Below are 16,599 nucleotides of genomic sequence, written 5' to 3'. Positions count from 1 at the left end.
AGGATAACCCCACACAGGAACCAATAGTCGGTAAACCCACAAAGAATATAACAACATATTTACTGACATATAAACAAAATACTATATAACAACAAGGCCATGCAAGGCCATACCCACACAGTACCTCCACAGTGTAAGCCCACCACCTTTTCCACACCCCGTGAGGTTCCCCCAAAGTTATGAGGGTGCCCTGGGCACCTAAACACCCGTGTCCACAAGACAGGCCCATCCCAAAATGTGTGAGGAGTAGCGCTAACCCTGTGTATGTGGCCGTTGGTGCACTTGTAGCTAGCTCCCTGGGCATTCCTGCACCAGGTAACGCTGACAAAGGATTTGTTTGATCCCACAACGGATGTCTTAACGAAGCCGCTGCTCTTGGTGTGTCTGGCGCACCTCTGAGGGAGCTCCCATTGGAGTGTGTCCCTTTTCAAGGGTCTCTTAGAAATGCCTGGGGTCTGGTCCCAGACCGCAGGCCGCACACACCGCGTGGCATCTGTTATCGGTGTGCTAATGCTAACTAGCTGAATGCTAATGGGGAAGAGTCCTATCTACGGGCTTTTCCTGCAGCACCCACAAGCTGAGGTGAGTCGGGGCTTAGCTGGGACCTGGGGGGAATCTGGCCTAGTCTGGGAACCACCTGCACCCAGACACTACCTTACCCCTTGCTGTCCCTGCTCCGACTGGCGTGCTCCTCAGCGCGCCAAAAAGTATCCTTTTTGGCTGGCCGTGATTCTATGGGCACTATTGGCTCTTGCTGCCCATGTGTGTAGCAGCCCCATGGGCTTCTGGGACATATAGTCCCCTGCGGAGCATTGTTAATGACCACCGCAATCTCTCTGGTTCTCTGTGCATGCGCATTGGCTCTAGTAAGACGCGCATGCGCACAAGATGGTGGCCCCCGCTTGCTCGGTGCACCACGGAGCTCCGGAGCACTATTGCTACTGCCCGCAGCCTCCCTGGAGCAGCCTCCACCTAGCCAGGTCATTCTGCAGCCATCCTCCCTTTCCCGCACCCACCACGGAGGTAAACGGGGGGTTGGGGCTACATTACCTTGGGCATGTTACTTTATCTCCTTAGTCCTCAGGCACCAAAATAATTGATTATAAACTCTGCAGGGCAGTGACTTGTTCCTGCAAACATTCTATGTACACTGCTGCATACACTGTCAGTGCTATACAATAAAACCTATTATTAGTGCATTTCATATGACAACCAAGGATATGTAACAATGTTGTGCCATTTTTTTTTTACTTAAAGCTGCAGTTCAGTCAATATCCTGTATGTGTTTTTTTTTAATAAATCAGTTCTGTAGTAAGAAAAAATACTTTTAGCATTTTCTGTTTTAAAAAACAACAACTTTGAAATACCAATTTTCTTGTATTCTATTTTAACAGCCATTTTCTAAGGCACTGCCCCTTTATGTCCTGTCACAAGCCCTGGCACACCCCTTTGTGAGCCCTGCCCTCCCTCTTGCACATGTCAGTGCAGGAGTGCTCATGAATATTCATGAGCTTCCACTGACTGACAGAAGCAGATGAAAAACATATGCCATATCTAAAGATGTCGCCAAATTTCGCCGATCAATACATGGAGAACGAATTGACCGGCAGCTACACAGTTTTTTAGGTAATTAGAGATTGCCCACATGAAACTATTGAATAAAAAAAAAAAGACTGAACTGCAGCTTTAAGGATTATATTTATAGTATCTGATGTTTTGTCTCAGTCACCTGAATCCAGGAGAGCACAGTACACTTCATGTTATTTTATGAGCCATAAAAAAATAAAAATGTATAGACTTGGAGAAAACACATTATAGACAAGCGATGAGTTAAAAATAAACTGCTTTTTGCAAAAGGCACGTGTAGATTTGTTCAGTTTATGATGTGAAGGGTTCTTCATAAATTAAACAGATTGTACAGAGCTTTAGAAATCTCACAGGTGTATTTTTCATGTAAATTTAAAAGGCAACTCTATCCAAGTAACAATTTAAAAGTTAGCAAGGTGTCTGAAATTTGGGCTATGAAATGCAACAACTAGTCAAACAAATTTTTGTAAAGTTTTGACATGTACATTTATCAAGAAAAAAATTTCAGCAAATTGATAAAGCTTTGTTTGGCCTTTTTGGTGGGGCAAATAACAAACATAGCTTCTATTATTTTCACGTATCGTGGAATTGAAAAGTATGTGCATGTGTAAATGCACAAAATTAAAATTTAAGCCATACAATGTTAGCTTGACTGGCAGCTCAAATGTAATTGTATTTCCCACAGGCAGGAACATAACACGATGTAATCTACAACTGTTGGAAGTTTTGATTAGACAATTTTTGGAGTGAGGATGACATTTTGTGTGAAATCCTGTTTTCAGTTTTATTTCTCAACCCGCACTCATTTTTATCAAACTTGGCAAAACAAAATCCCTCCTCTGACAAACAATAAGGTTAATCCCCATGAGGAAGTCACTGCAGACATAGCTACCCAATAATATGTGTAACATAATCCATATACATCAGCATCTATGACCGTTCAATCTTTTAATGATGTCAAATCTATAGGATCTTTTCAACAGTATTACTTTTTCTTTTATGGGAGACCTTTTTATGTTGAATCTTTCATTGGTGACCCTTGTGCAGATCAGATATTTTCCCTGAAAATCGTCACTCCTGTCATGAACATCATCCTTATCACTGCCTTCACCTTGACTAGAGAGATCTGTATCAACAAGAATCTCAACATTTCCCCTACATTGCCAGCCACCTTCAATCTGCCATTAACAGAGTGATCCAGTCCTGCTCTTTACAGCAATCCCCATCTCAGCATATTACACGTAATTCTTGCCTGCCTCTTTTATACATGGAAATGGGCTGGGCTACAAATCACAGATGAAGGGGTGGGATCACTGAAAAAGAAATCAGAAAAACAAGCTTGTGGTATTCCTGAACTGCTGCGAAAGGTACTGTTGGGTGAGGTTTTCTATAAAGACCTTGCCCCTCTCTGCAGCAGCTAAGCAGAGTCCCGGGTGTACACAGCCCACATACTGGAAACAAGAGGGCAGATAAACCAGGAAGCCCACCATGCATTATTATACAGTAATGATCACTAACCACTCACTACATGTGTAATCGAAATATTTAACCTCGCAGCACTTGCATCTGCAGCAGACCACCTCCCACTTCTTTACAGGACCGGTGCAGCAGCCATGGCAGGGTTAATTAACCTCTTCCTTGCCGCAGGATAATTTGCATTACATGCCATTTCCCCCCCCTAACACCAAACAGCCTGGTGTACAGTAGACTCAAGCCCTGCATGGAGCCGACGCCTAAATCCTGTGGCAGTGAGCAGAGGCAGACAGTGCTTGCCTGGGATCTGAGGTGCATTTACTGCTGCAACCACAGAGAGATGAGCAGCTGGGTTGGAGATCTCAAACCTGTTGTGCTGACTGGGCTGTTACTTGCCTCCATCAATGCATATAGCTGCTCAGACTTCAGCGTCTTGCAGACTGAAACACTCATCTCGGCAGCGGCGGCAGCATCCTCATCAACATCATCCCCTCCCAGACCCTGATCTGGTCATTATAGGGTGAGTCACTCTGCAACCAGATTGCTCACATCTCATGGTGACCTTGGTCCTCTCTGCTGCCAGTCACTCCGAAATCTTGACATTGAGATTGGATCTTTCTCTACTCAATTATTTATTTAATCATAGTTTGGACGATTGGTGGGTGAAACTATCAAATGCTATGAGGTATAATGAGAATAATTAGGCTGGCTTATTGGAATATTTACTCCAAGAAAGTGTGGTGTTGACTGAAGCTTGGAAATTATTAATGCTCGTATAATTATTGTATAGATTATTTTTTCATCAACTTTCACATTTACTGTATTTTGTTTAGTTTATCATGCAAAATAATCCACTGTGTCACATATTATGTTATCTAGCACAGTGTAACAACCATGGAGAAACAAGTAGTTTTTTTTACGAAATTATTTGATACTGTACTGTACATGTATAATTTACCTTTAGACTTGGTGACAGTATACACAGCTACAGTACGAGATTGTATGCTGCACTGGAACCTGGTTTAGATGATCAACGCCAAGCCAGGCCAGGGTTAGATATTATCAATTTGAATATAGACCCTATATCCTTCCCCCCTCTCCCCTCCATAAAGGTTTTCAACATAATACTGTGCAATTTGGATGTACATTTAAAGGGTGCCTTGTAATAAACTGCATTCACGTTTCAGAAAGAAAACGTAATTAAAAGTTACAATATGAACTGGGCTGCAATATAGGCTAAATGATACAGTGCAGTCTCTTCATTCTCAGATTTTCTTACAAACTTACACAATGTTCTCATATAAGTACATGTAGATAAAACATCTTATTTTGTATCAGTCACCAAAGCGCAATTTAAATCGGCAAGAAATCACAGAGCAACAAGCCTTTGCCATTGATCTTAGGCCGGTATGTGTAAAAGACAGCTATTGTTTCCCTAACATTACAACTGCAAAAAAAGCATAATGACTACTGTAGATACTGTACCGTCATACAAGAAGAGCAGTGCTAACAATTAGTCAGCATTCATGCAGAACAATAATGACATTTGGGCAAAGAGCTTAAAATCAAATCTGGTGTAAGCCGTCATTAGCTGTCTTTTACACCAACCAGTCAGATCGTAAATCTATCTTCTTTCAGAGATCAATATCAAAGGCTTGTTCTTGCACTGTGATTTCTTGCTTATCATGCTTTGGTAACTGAAAGAAAATTCGATTTTTTTATTTTTTTTTAGAATGTACTTGTATGTGAACATTGTGTGACTTTTTAAACAAATCTGAAAATCAAAATACTGCACTGTATAATTTAGCTTTTTCAGGGTAACTTCCATGTATTTCGGCCCCAAGAGCATTTTGTCCCGTGAGAAAATATAATTTTAAAGTAGTCACTATAAATTCACTGTTTCCAGGTGTTTGTGCTTCTTTATTCCACAGCATAAGCCAATAGTAGAGCCCCTATCTGTGAAGTAGATTTGCACTGTGTTTAAGGGCATTAACAGTTATTCGGTATAACCAGGTGAAGTTTAAAGGGTAATGTGTAATTGTTTACAGAAGATGCCAGTGCACACCATGAATGCTCTCAAACATGTCACCTTTAATAGTAAATAGTAAATAGTAAATAGTAAATAGTAAATAGTAAATAGTAAATAATCAAGGGAGAAGTAGTGGCTCAGTGAGTAAAGACACTGACAGGCACTGAGTTTAAAGCAGGGGACCCTGGTTCAATTCCCAGGTCAGCTCCTTCTGACTGTGGGCAAGTTACTTTATCTCTCTGTGCCTCAGGCACCAAAAAATAGATTGTAAGCTCCACGCGGCAGGGACCTGTGCCTGCAAAATGTCTCTGTAAAACTAGCAGTGCTATACAAGAACATGATATTATTATTATTAATATAGCAAAAATTACAGCTTAAGATATTTGCAAAACATAGATTCATAGTATCAATGGTATACATACAGTAATTGAAGAAAATAGTTAGAGCGGAGAACTAAGGAGAAGGACTAAGCCCTTCCTCACAGGCCCACCGACAGCTTGCAAAAGGGTGGTGAAGCGGGGAAGGGCCTACGGAAGGGCCAACGGTCCCTAAAGATCTTTGCTGAGATGGTATCAAGGGTCTTGGTGGAGGTACAGATAGAAAGGACAGGAGAAGTAGGCCTCACAAATGTCCTGAACACTGTCCTGGTTTTGTGGCATATCCCCACTAGCTACCTCTGGTGTAGATGTAGTGTCCATGGTTGTGGTAATACGGTGATCCCTTCGACTCTGAGTGAAGTACCTTTGGAGATCAGCAGACGATAGTCCGGTACTCCATAGGAAGGGTTTCCGCACTGCTCCCATCAGTCGCCTCGGCCGCTGTGCTGATGACGTCAGGACCCAGATCAGATCTCACGAGATCCAGATACTGCAGTTGTTCCCAGACCGCAGTCGGTCTACACCCGGTGCCGCCACAAGTGTGTCACGCTCGCACGCCCGACACCTCCTCGTTGTAGGCCGCAGCAGAATCCTGGAAAAGGTAAGGGGTGCCTCACCGCTACCGGGCCTAGTCCACTTGGCCGCGCTAGCGGTGATACATCCACAGTTATTGAACCAAAGGGTGCCTCTTCACGCAGTAGAAGCTATAGCACATCACTGACATTTTCTACCGATCTAAGAGACTGTGACTTTGGGGACAATAAGGGTTGGTCTGATGATTCTGAGGGGGAAATACCTGACTCTTGTCGGATCCCACAGCTCCTTTAGATCTTTTAGAGGGTCCTCAGTGTCGCAACAATCCAGTAGCACTAAACTGGTAGATTCACCGGGAAAGACCCTTACGTGGTGGGATCCCATGTTCCAGGGGTATGCTTCTACCATGCAGAGAACCAGGTTCTTATTAGTTGGTGGACCCACCATAGACCATTGGTTGGAGGAAGGGGAATTCTCTCCAGAGGAGACGGCTGAGGCCCTACGCAAGCGAGTAGAGGAAATTAGGCTGGGCATAGTAACACCTACATCGCTATCGACAGTGGATGCCAAATAAAGAGACCTCTGTTCAATATACTCCTGGCCTGAGTTTGCAGTCAATCAGGGGGAGTATATTCTGGTTCTGTCGTGAGGACTGCCTCCATCACTCCTGGAGCCTGCGGCGGATGGAGGCACTTGCACTACAGAGAAAGATCTGAGCATCCTACACCTAAAGCCTGACCTGTTGTCCCCACATCATCGCGGACCCTCAGCTCTCCTGCAAACCAACAAAGGTCCATGCACCACACAGCGGTAGCAATGGCAGATCTCCCAGGGGGGGTGGGGGGGGAGAGGAAGCAGTGCAACATACTCTTTTAAAGACAAACATTATATATGTCAACATTTTGCAAGCTTTTATAAAATCTTTTCCATATATATTTACATTAGCTTAACTGACACGTGAGTTTCAATGTGAAAAAACTGCACTTAGCTGCCTAGGAATCAAGAATGAAATTAGCACAAGCAGAGAGTCCAAGGGCCACATCAAGGTCCTTCGCGGGTGGCATTTGGCCTGCTGGCCACCAGTTGAAGTGTGCTGCTCTATACTCTAATTGCCTTTGGAGGTAAAGACTGCTATGCCTCCTATTGCCTAGTTGCACCCTACTGTATATTATTATTAGAAAGCGCTTTCTATTTAGACTACAGATCCTCGTGTGTTCTTAGTGTGATGCCTCCTCTTCAATTGTTACACATTTTAAAGGTTTATGTACTGTATAACATAATGAGCTTGAATTTTGAAGCGAGGAGGAGGATAGTAGCAATGGATTGTGCTTATTATGATATTTGAACAACCTGGATCAAACATGGTTAGGCGAGGTTAATGAGAAATGTTATACATTAGAAGGTAGAGATATTAAAGACTTTAGAAGACAGAACTAGACAAAGGTTATTTGATGCTAGGTTGAAATGTTCTCAAGATGGTGTGGTACAAACAGCTGCTTAAATGATTACATCAAGAAACAGATCCTTCTTATGTACTCCTATTCATTTTACATCACACTTGAATATTACATTTCATTCTTACGGTGTCATTTAATATGACTTTATTGTACAAACCAGAGTGCAACATCTGGACAACTTTACACCTTTTCAATTCTCACCTTTGTTGATTCTCGGGTGTGCTTGCTTTCTTAATTAATAACTGAATATAGCTTCTATATATTATTAACATCTCTAGACACTTTGAAACCAATAGCATTCTTAATCATTTCTTTGCATGTCTTGATTGCGCTGCTTTTAGGACTGTGCAGTGTTTGCTATATTGTTATCAAGAGACAGAAAACTAATTATGGCGTACCTGAATATTTAACAATCATAGATAATATGAGCTGGTTATACAAGGGTAAAACATTGACAAATGAGGTTGTGCTCGGCGACCTGATATTATTTTGTAGCATGAATTGCAAAGTCCTGTTTCCAACAGGACAGACTTCTATTAAGGTATGGTTGTGAAGCAGTGGAACTTTGAACCCATGTGCAGGTCGCATTGAATATTCATTATGGATATGTTGATTACAATATCACGGACTTGTGTTTGTAAAGGAAGCCGCACACATTCACCTTAGTTATCTCTTAACTGACGGTTCATAATTAAATTGGACTTCCAACCTCTCATGCTTTCTTTTGTTAAACTCTCCTTTATGGAACTTTAAAAGGAAATAAGAATACAGGCAAAGCTGTGTATTATGTGCCAAATGTTTGCATCTTAGGGTACTAGTATGGACCTCTTCAGTGTCTTTAAGTCTATGTGAATTGAAACAGATTATACAAATGTTTAATTGCCTAAAAAAGCTACAGTGTGTGTGTGTGTGTGTGTGTGTGTGTATATATGTGTGTATATATATATATATATATATATATATATATATATATATATATATATATATATATATATATATATATGCAAATATATATATGCAAATATAGCTGTATGCTCATCTGCATGTCTTAGGCAGGTCTGCAACCCCGCCTTTCCCCATCACCCAGCATACAGCACTTCCACTGCAGCAAGGGATTCTGGGAAATGACATGCAAATGAGCACACAGTGTCACTTTTTGCCTCAATAACCATTTTTAACATGGTTCCCTATAGGCTTAAGCTTGCTGCATGGTCACAGCTTTGAGCACAGCCAGGGTTAAGGTGCATATATATATATATATATATATATATATATATATATATATATATATATATATATATATAATTATTATTATTTGCTTTGAAAAGAATATATTGATTAACCACGGAAATTGTCAAAAACTATGTAGCAGCATAAGTTGTTCACATAGATTTGGCTATATATATAAAAATAAAAAATCTACCAAGCCTAGAAATAATGCAAAGCTAGTATAAACCATCCTCACACTGATGATACCCATCAAGGTTGAAACATGTCTGTGAGTGGTTTGACTTGCTTTGCTAGTCCCATTCTGTGCTTAAAAGCGGTGTGAACGGTGATGCATTTGCTTAAATGGGCTTCATGTGAATGGATTTTCCAGGCAAAAGGTGACACATTGTGTGCTCATTTTCATGTCATTTCCCAGAATCCCTTGCTGCAGTGGGAGCACTGTATGCTAGGTGATAATGGTTGAAAGGCAGGGTTGCAGATCTGTCTAAGACATGTGAATGTGCTCACAAGTGATATTCTTTCTTTATTATATATATAATCAAACGCACACAATTGTGCCGTAATCAAATCACCTCATTAACACGTTAGGTAAAGTAAAAAAAAAACAAAACAGGAAGAAGATAAATAAATCCTCTGGGGATGCTAGGGGCTAATATAATACAAAAAACACAGAAGAGAGAAAAACTAGTCCTTAAGAGGGTTCCTTTTAGAGGACTAGCCTTTCTCTCTTCTGTGTTTTTAATATATACAGTGTGTGTGTGTGTGTGTGTGTGTGTGTGTGTGTGTGTGTGTGTGTGTGTGTGTGTGTGTGTGTGTGTGTGTCTTATTTGTAAAGTCACATCCTCATATTCTGCAGCTATGTACTCCATAATACTAAGGTACAGTAAACTTACCAGCAACCGTCTACCTGTTAAATGTTCATTGTTAATGATAAATCATGAGGTGATCACCCCAAATCACGGTTTATTAAGTTTTGACAATGAACATTTAACAGGGGTCAGTCTCTACCAAGGGCAAAATGTAAACTCTGAATGGGTTATGAACGCACAGAACAATGTTCCCATCTCAATGCCAAACATAGAGCAGTGGCTGAGAGGCAAAGGGGACATTCCAGCCATGCTGCAAGCATGTTTCTCACTTCAGAGACCAAAGTAGTGTGTATAAAAGTAATTGCTTTTGAAAGAGGCAGGAGACCAGAAGAGTGTCACCCTCCCTCCACAAAATAAGCAGTGTGGATTCAGGTGGTTGTAAATGTGTGAGAAGAGTTAGTCAGGTAGGTTTGTGCCACATCAGATCTCCTGAAGATTTGTGATGTCAAGGGCATACAATAATGTAGAGAGATTTACAATTTAACATACCTTACTATAATACATGCATCATTTCTCTTTTCTCTACCTCTTCCTATTAACACTTCCAAACCACACAATGGTGCGCAAAACTAGAGCAATGTATGTAGTACAAGATGAGAAAAAAATGCCTCTCTTTTAATTTTTAATTAATTTTGGCCATAAAGGTGCTCTTATACGTAGACCCATAAATGTCAGCAAAACCTTTCAGTTAAGAAAAAGTTTAGAAGACTTTGAACAATGATTTGGTTAACCTGTTACTCAAGGACTTGGCTTTACAGAGAACAATTATTAACCGTTCTAGCAGTTTCAATGATAAGCTGTTTGTTAATAATTGAGCCAAAGAGTTCATTTGTACAGTTTCTCTAAAAAGAACGATTGCCTTTTCAAACCAGAGCAATAATTGCAATGCCATAATGGTTCAAATCTGATACTATTGTTTTTCTAATAGATACAGTATTTTGATGGAGATCACAATTTTCCAAGCAGTGCTTGATCACAGTGAGGGATACAAATTGATGGTCCATTGAAGAAACTAAAGTATAAAACAATAAATTAATTGTTTAGATTTTCATTTTGGTTTGGAGATGAAACTATGTAAAATATTGAGAATTTATTTGGGGGTTACATAGATCCAATTTCCCCTTTAATGCACAATTACATTGGCTGCAATGTATCTTAAGCTACAGTTATGTCAGAGCATTCATCGATGCGACACCTTTTTCTCAGACTTTTTTTCTCATCTAATAACTTATGTATAATAGCTTTATAATGCCCAAGAATCATGGATAATACCAAATGACCTTTAATCTGACTTGTGTTCTGGATCTGTGTGTAAAAGAGGAAAGTGTGTTACAGAAATCGCAATAATGTAGAAAGGTTTATTGGGTAAATCTGAAAATATTAAACATTTATATCTTCTTTAATGACAGATGCAACACATATTTCTTCACCGCATTTTTCATACTGAGTAAGTTAACTGGTGGGGTACTCATGCTATCAGCGTTCAAAGAGGAATGTAAAGATAATTAAATACAAGTCGTACCCATGCTTTAAGCCAAAGAGTTTATATGTTGTGTCAGATCTTTTCAGGAATCATGCAGTGTTGTTCTTCTCTAAGATCCCCATATAATGCTCTTCTGGATTTTTAACTGTACTTGTTTCCACAGCTTCTACATTTAATAGGCATAACATGGCAATGCTTTTTTTGTATTGTATTTTAGGAAGGGCTTATCCCGAGCAAACACAGGTCATTATATTTCAGAGAATGGAGGTGACTCTCTCCCAGTACATTTTACAAGACCTGTACAGGAAGCCATCCATCATTACACATGGTATGTATTCTGTTCTCCCAAATATCTAACGGCCACCATGTGATAACCAGAGCTGCTAATAATAAAGTAATGGGACATTTTATTCAAGAACATACTCTGCTGATAGTTAACAGGGATATTAGAGATACGAGGGCTGATGAGTGATGATAATAAATGTTTCTGTTATGTGTTCTTTCTATAGACGGATATGCATTTTAAAGTTGACTACTTAGTACTAGAGGGACCTACACCAATTCATTATTGAGCTCGGTCACTGACATAGTTAAACAAATAATCGTCAAACTGCAGGTGTACCTACTTACTATTGTACATGTGGTAACAAGAAATACATGTTCAAACAGATGTAAAAACTACCGCCTTCTTAATGTGGTCGTTTTATTTGTAAACTTACAGACTTTCCGGAGGTTGAGTGTTCTCCTCTGTAGTAGCCTTTGCCGAATTAAAATGGCCCCCTTTTGCCGTTTTCCCAGAGTTCAGTTACTGAATATGCACGGTCGCAGTTTTTGCCATTTTGTATTATGATGTATTGCAGAGTTTTTGCAACAATGACAAAGATCTGTTCAGGAAATTGCAGATGCTGAATTATTTTACATTGGACCAAAAATATATGCATTCATTTATGTTACAAGCATGCCAACTACAGTATCTACACACCCAGTGCAACATAGCCAGCATTAATCTCAATGGTCACACATTTGCTTGTTTTTTTGTATTTAAATGAGTCCGTTTTTCTTTTCTTTGGGTCTCTTTAGTTTGAATGATATTTGGTTGTGTATTGTTTTTTTTAATTACTTCATTAAACTAGTTCTGCTTCCATCATTGGCCACACAAAGTATCCAAAGGAAAAAACCCTGGGTTAATAACGGTTTGCAAACAATCTTATAGCTAAAGAGAACTTTTTGAACATGCCACTTGCAAGAAATGCTGCCCTTTAAACTAATACTAGGGAGAGAAAGAACCCCAATGGAGAGCACTCAAACAGATGCACAATATACAATAGACAGGGGAGGAGGTGTGTGCCGTGGTATGAGGAGTGAATGGGTTAAAAACAGTTTATTGGAGTCGTAACTCATCTAAAATAGGTGGGACGCTAAGTACCAGAGTATTTGGGACTCAAAATGAGCCAAAAAAGCGCAGCGAAAGTAAAATGTACCAGGTATCATGTGTAAAGTGTGGGCTACTCCCCTTGATGATATGTGCAGGGTAGAGCCAGATGTAATAAACACCCACTGGGGTCTGTAACTGGTAGTATCAAGTCACAGATACAGCCACCTTTCCCGGTCAAATGGCTCACATAAAGGTAATGGTGAGTGGTGTTATATATATCAATACCTAGGGTATATCAAGGTAGGTACACCAGGTAAGTATCCGCACTGGTATATAAATATAAGGACCGTTACTATCACCTGTGGTAGGGCAATCCAGATAGATCAATCACTGCTGTATTCCCTAGGAGGTGCTGCTATAGAGAGGCATCATAACAGTATTAAAGAGCTAACACTCACTCAATATACTGTGCCCTAAAGCAGATACCCTGAGGGGGTCTGCTCAATTCAGACCTGACAAATAGCAGCTGCTCCAGTGGGTAGAAATAATAGTAGCACACACGTAGTGTCTACTTACACTTTGAACCAATAAAAACAACATGAGGAGCTGGTAGAATAAAAAATGACAGGAACGTGGGACTGCTGTGTAGCTATGCACACATTTGCTAATGCTTAGTGTGCCCGATATCACCACGATTTCTGCCTGAAAAGAACTAGTAGCAAGCTAAATGCTTATGTCTAACCCCCTGTGAGGGAGCTAGTACAGGACAGGACTCGCTCCGACACGAGCGTATGTCCCGCCCCCTTGACGTTATGACGTCACTGCTGGTAGTTTTTCTACCCACTGGAGCAGCTGCTATTTGTCAGGTCTGAATTGAGCAGACCCCCTCAGGGTATCTGCTGCTTTAGGGCACAGTATATTGAGTGAGTGTTAGCTCTTTAATACTGTTATGATGCCTCTCTATAGCAGCACCTCCTAGGGAATACAGCAGTGATTGATCTATCTGGATTGCCCTACCACAGGTGATAGTAACGGTCCTTATATTTGTATACCAGTGCGGATACTTACCTGGTGTACCTACCTTGATATACCCTAGGTATTGATATATATAACACCACTCACCATTACCTTTATGTGAGCCATTTGACCGGGAAAGGTGGCTGTATCTGTGACTTGATACTACCAGTTACAGTCCCCAGTGGGTGTTTATTACATCTGGCTCTACCCTGCACATATCATCAAGGGGAGTAGCCCACACTTTACACATGATACCTTGTACATTTTACTTTCGCTGCGCTTTTTTGGCTCATTTTGAGTCCCAAATACTCTGGTACTTAGCGTCCCACCTATTTTAGATGAGTTACGACTCCAATAAACTGTTTTTAACCCATTCACTCCTCATACCACGGCACACACCTCCTCCCCTGTCTATTGTATATTGTGCATCTGTTTGAGTGCTCTCCATTGGGGTTCTTTCTCTCCCCTAGTATTAGTTCATGTTTACCCCAGATAGCAGCACCACAGACCCTACTGTTTAGCAGTTGCGAGGGTACTCTCCTTCCCTTCCCCCTCCCCCCTCTTTCCCTCAAGTTCGCCCTTTAAACTACAAAGATGCAATTTGGTACAGGGCAGGACCGGCTTGCAAACTGAGTGCGAGAGCTCTTACTCTCTCTGGAGCCCCCCCCCAACAGCGCTGGAGGGAGCCCACCCCTGCCACGGAAGTTGGACCCTCCCCCCGAAGTCAGACCTGGTTTCTGTGATTTCTGCCTGGCTGGGCTCCCCCAATCGCTACTTCCCCTCCCGCTCCACAGGTGTGGTACCGGGTGAGAGTGCAGGGCCCCTGCAAACGCAGGGCCTGGTGCAGTCGCATCAATGGCACCGCCATTAAGCCGGTTCTTTTGCCCAAATTCACTAATGGGTGCTAAACGTTAGCATGCATTAACTCAAAAGAACGTCAACTAAGTTGCGCTAAAGCTTAGCAACCTTTAGTGAGTTTCAGCCAAGGTTATCTCCGAATAGTTTGCAGTCTAATTTGCACTGTGGGATACAGTAGGAGCAAAAGTAAGAATTAGGCATCTCATCGCACAAGAGTGGATGAATTATTCTGCCAAGAGGGTGCTAGTTTGCACCAGTTGTAACAATTCTTAATAATTTGTATTTATATTTTTGTTTATAGTGAATCCGTTTCATCTCTCTTATCCAGTGGACAAACCACCCCAACAGATTTAAACAACTCTTGGTCAGGAATACAGAGCTACACTACTGGCTTGTCCACTGAAAGAAGCTCCGTGTACTCCTGGAGGGACGATGTATGTCACTGTTCCATTTACAATCATTGCTTTTCTGAGTGAAGTTTGATTTAACCTCATAGCTGATTTCTAATAGACACGTTGAATGATCTGCAGTTGGAAAAAAAGGTATTTCTGTATAACTGATTATGCAGTAAATCAAATTCAATGACTATACAGCTTGATGTGCTCGTCCGTTACTAAGCCATTGTGTGTATTCAGCGGGTAGGAAAACAAAAAACGAGCCATATATCTTTCACACAAAATGTTATTTAATCATGTACCTGGTGTCGCCTGTAATCGTGCTAAGCTTTACTCTGTACCTTGCTTGCTAGGAGTTTGATAAAGCCAATACACAGAGAGTGCATCACTTATTCTGGGATGTTGATGAAATGCTGTTTGAAGGTAATGTGACTTCTCAAACCAAGAACCTACAAACAGAATGCAAGGAGTGGACCAAGCGATCCCTTCATCTGAGGTAACAAAAAAACCAATCCCTTTGTATCTTCTTAAAGTACAGTATTTTAATATATTGCATTAGTATCCTGTATACAATCATGCAACTCCGTATTGTTTACTTGATAGATCATTTTTATTGTTGTTGAAGCATGTACTTGTATTAAGCATGACATTTATTTCTCCGTGTAATTATATATTCACAAGGTCACAAGTCTTGACTTACCATGCCTCGAGCTGGACCCTCTCCCATTCCCAATAACCATCCCATACAAATTCTTGGGAGAAATGAACAACCACCTCTTTTATTTAAAACAACAGATACATATTCCATATTTATCCCCAACTAGGGACCCAGTTAGATTGCTCCGTCCACATCTACTGGAGCTTCATGGGATACCCTCAGCTCATGCTCATCTACTGATGCAGCCACGAGTATCTAAACATGAGATTGTGTGTCTGGATCCCTTAGGTCCTGACTGTGCCCTATTACAGATGCAGCAACAAGTATCCGAATACTTGCCTGGGAAAATCTGGGGCAGTACCCCAGTAATGCTGCAACATTTCTGTGACATTTCTGCAGGCAGACTAATGGCCCATCGGATTAACACAGGGGGGTCCCTGGCAGTCCCATTCAAAACTATGACACTAGCCGTATCTGTAAATAGCTCAAAGTCGCAATTAGCAATCAAGTCATCCTGCATGCAAGATTGACCATTAAATCTTTTTAAAATAAATCCCAAACTAACAAGCCCTCTTAATTCCATTGTTTGGTTCTGGAGGCGGACAAGGAGGGTATTGCTTGCCCCTTTTTGTTTCTTTGGGATGTGGTAATGCAATTTGGAGTATCGTCAGGCATTCTTTGGCGCCTTCTACTTGGTCTCTATATATTGTAAGGCTTGGAAGGAATGGTTCTTGTTTTTGAACAGTAAAACATACTCTGGTAATTCTTTAGCAATTTGTAATGTTTTTTGTTTTGAATAATGTTCAGAATAACATTTCTGTTACTACTCTTACTAAGTAAGGGGAGCGCAAACTTTTGAGGCTGCGCCCCGCTGTCTTCCCTTCCCCGGCTCTCGCCCCTCCTACCATTTATCCGCGTCAAATGATGCTGTGGGGTCATGTGACATCACGTCATGTGACCCGTGGCATCATTTGACACGTGTGACATCACGTCACATGACCCCGCGGCGTAATTTGACACCGCGTTGCCATGGCGATGCGTCACACAGCCAGCTGAATCCTGGTAAGTGGAGTGTTGCAGGGGCCTCACACAATCCCCTGGCATTTAATTTAATGCCTGGGGGAAGAGCATGGGACTTCTGCAACCGCCCACGCCCCTCAGCAAAATGTCCCGTCCCCCCGGGGGGCTCACCCCCCAGTTTGGGCACCCCTGTAATAAGTATTTAGTGGGCATGTCCTTTTTCTTGTTACATGGTTT

The 16,599-nt window shown here is 41.3% G+C and overlaps 1 protein-coding gene across 3 annotated transcripts in view; it reads left to right on the top strand.

Annotated features, from left to right (window-relative positions):
• The window catches only part of FAM149A (family with sequence similarity 149 member A), a 126,961-nt gene that overhangs the window by 81,172 nt on the left and 29,190 nt on the right, over positions 1-16,599 (top strand). For 2 of the 3 annotated variants that reach the window (XM_075610122.1, XM_075610124.1), the window contains exons 2-4: positions 11,257-11,367; positions 14,591-14,723; positions 15,038-15,180. In XM_075610122.1, the coding sequence (XP_075466237.1) occupies positions 11,257-11,367; positions 14,591-14,723; positions 15,038-15,180 (387 nt within the window). Of the gene's footprint in view, positions 1-2,898; positions 3,581-11,256; positions 11,368-14,590; positions 14,724-15,037; positions 15,181-16,599 lie in introns of those variants that run through there. The other variant, XM_075610123.1, reaches the window with a different exon arrangement.

This window comes from Ascaphus truei, chromosome 1 (genome assembly GCF_040206685.1).
Source record: "Ascaphus truei isolate aAscTru1 chromosome 1, aAscTru1.hap1, whole genome shotgun sequence".
NCBI lineage: Eukaryota > Metazoa > Chordata > Amphibia > Anura > Ascaphidae > Ascaphus > Ascaphus truei.
This window is presented reverse-complemented; position numbering and strand designations above follow the sequence as displayed.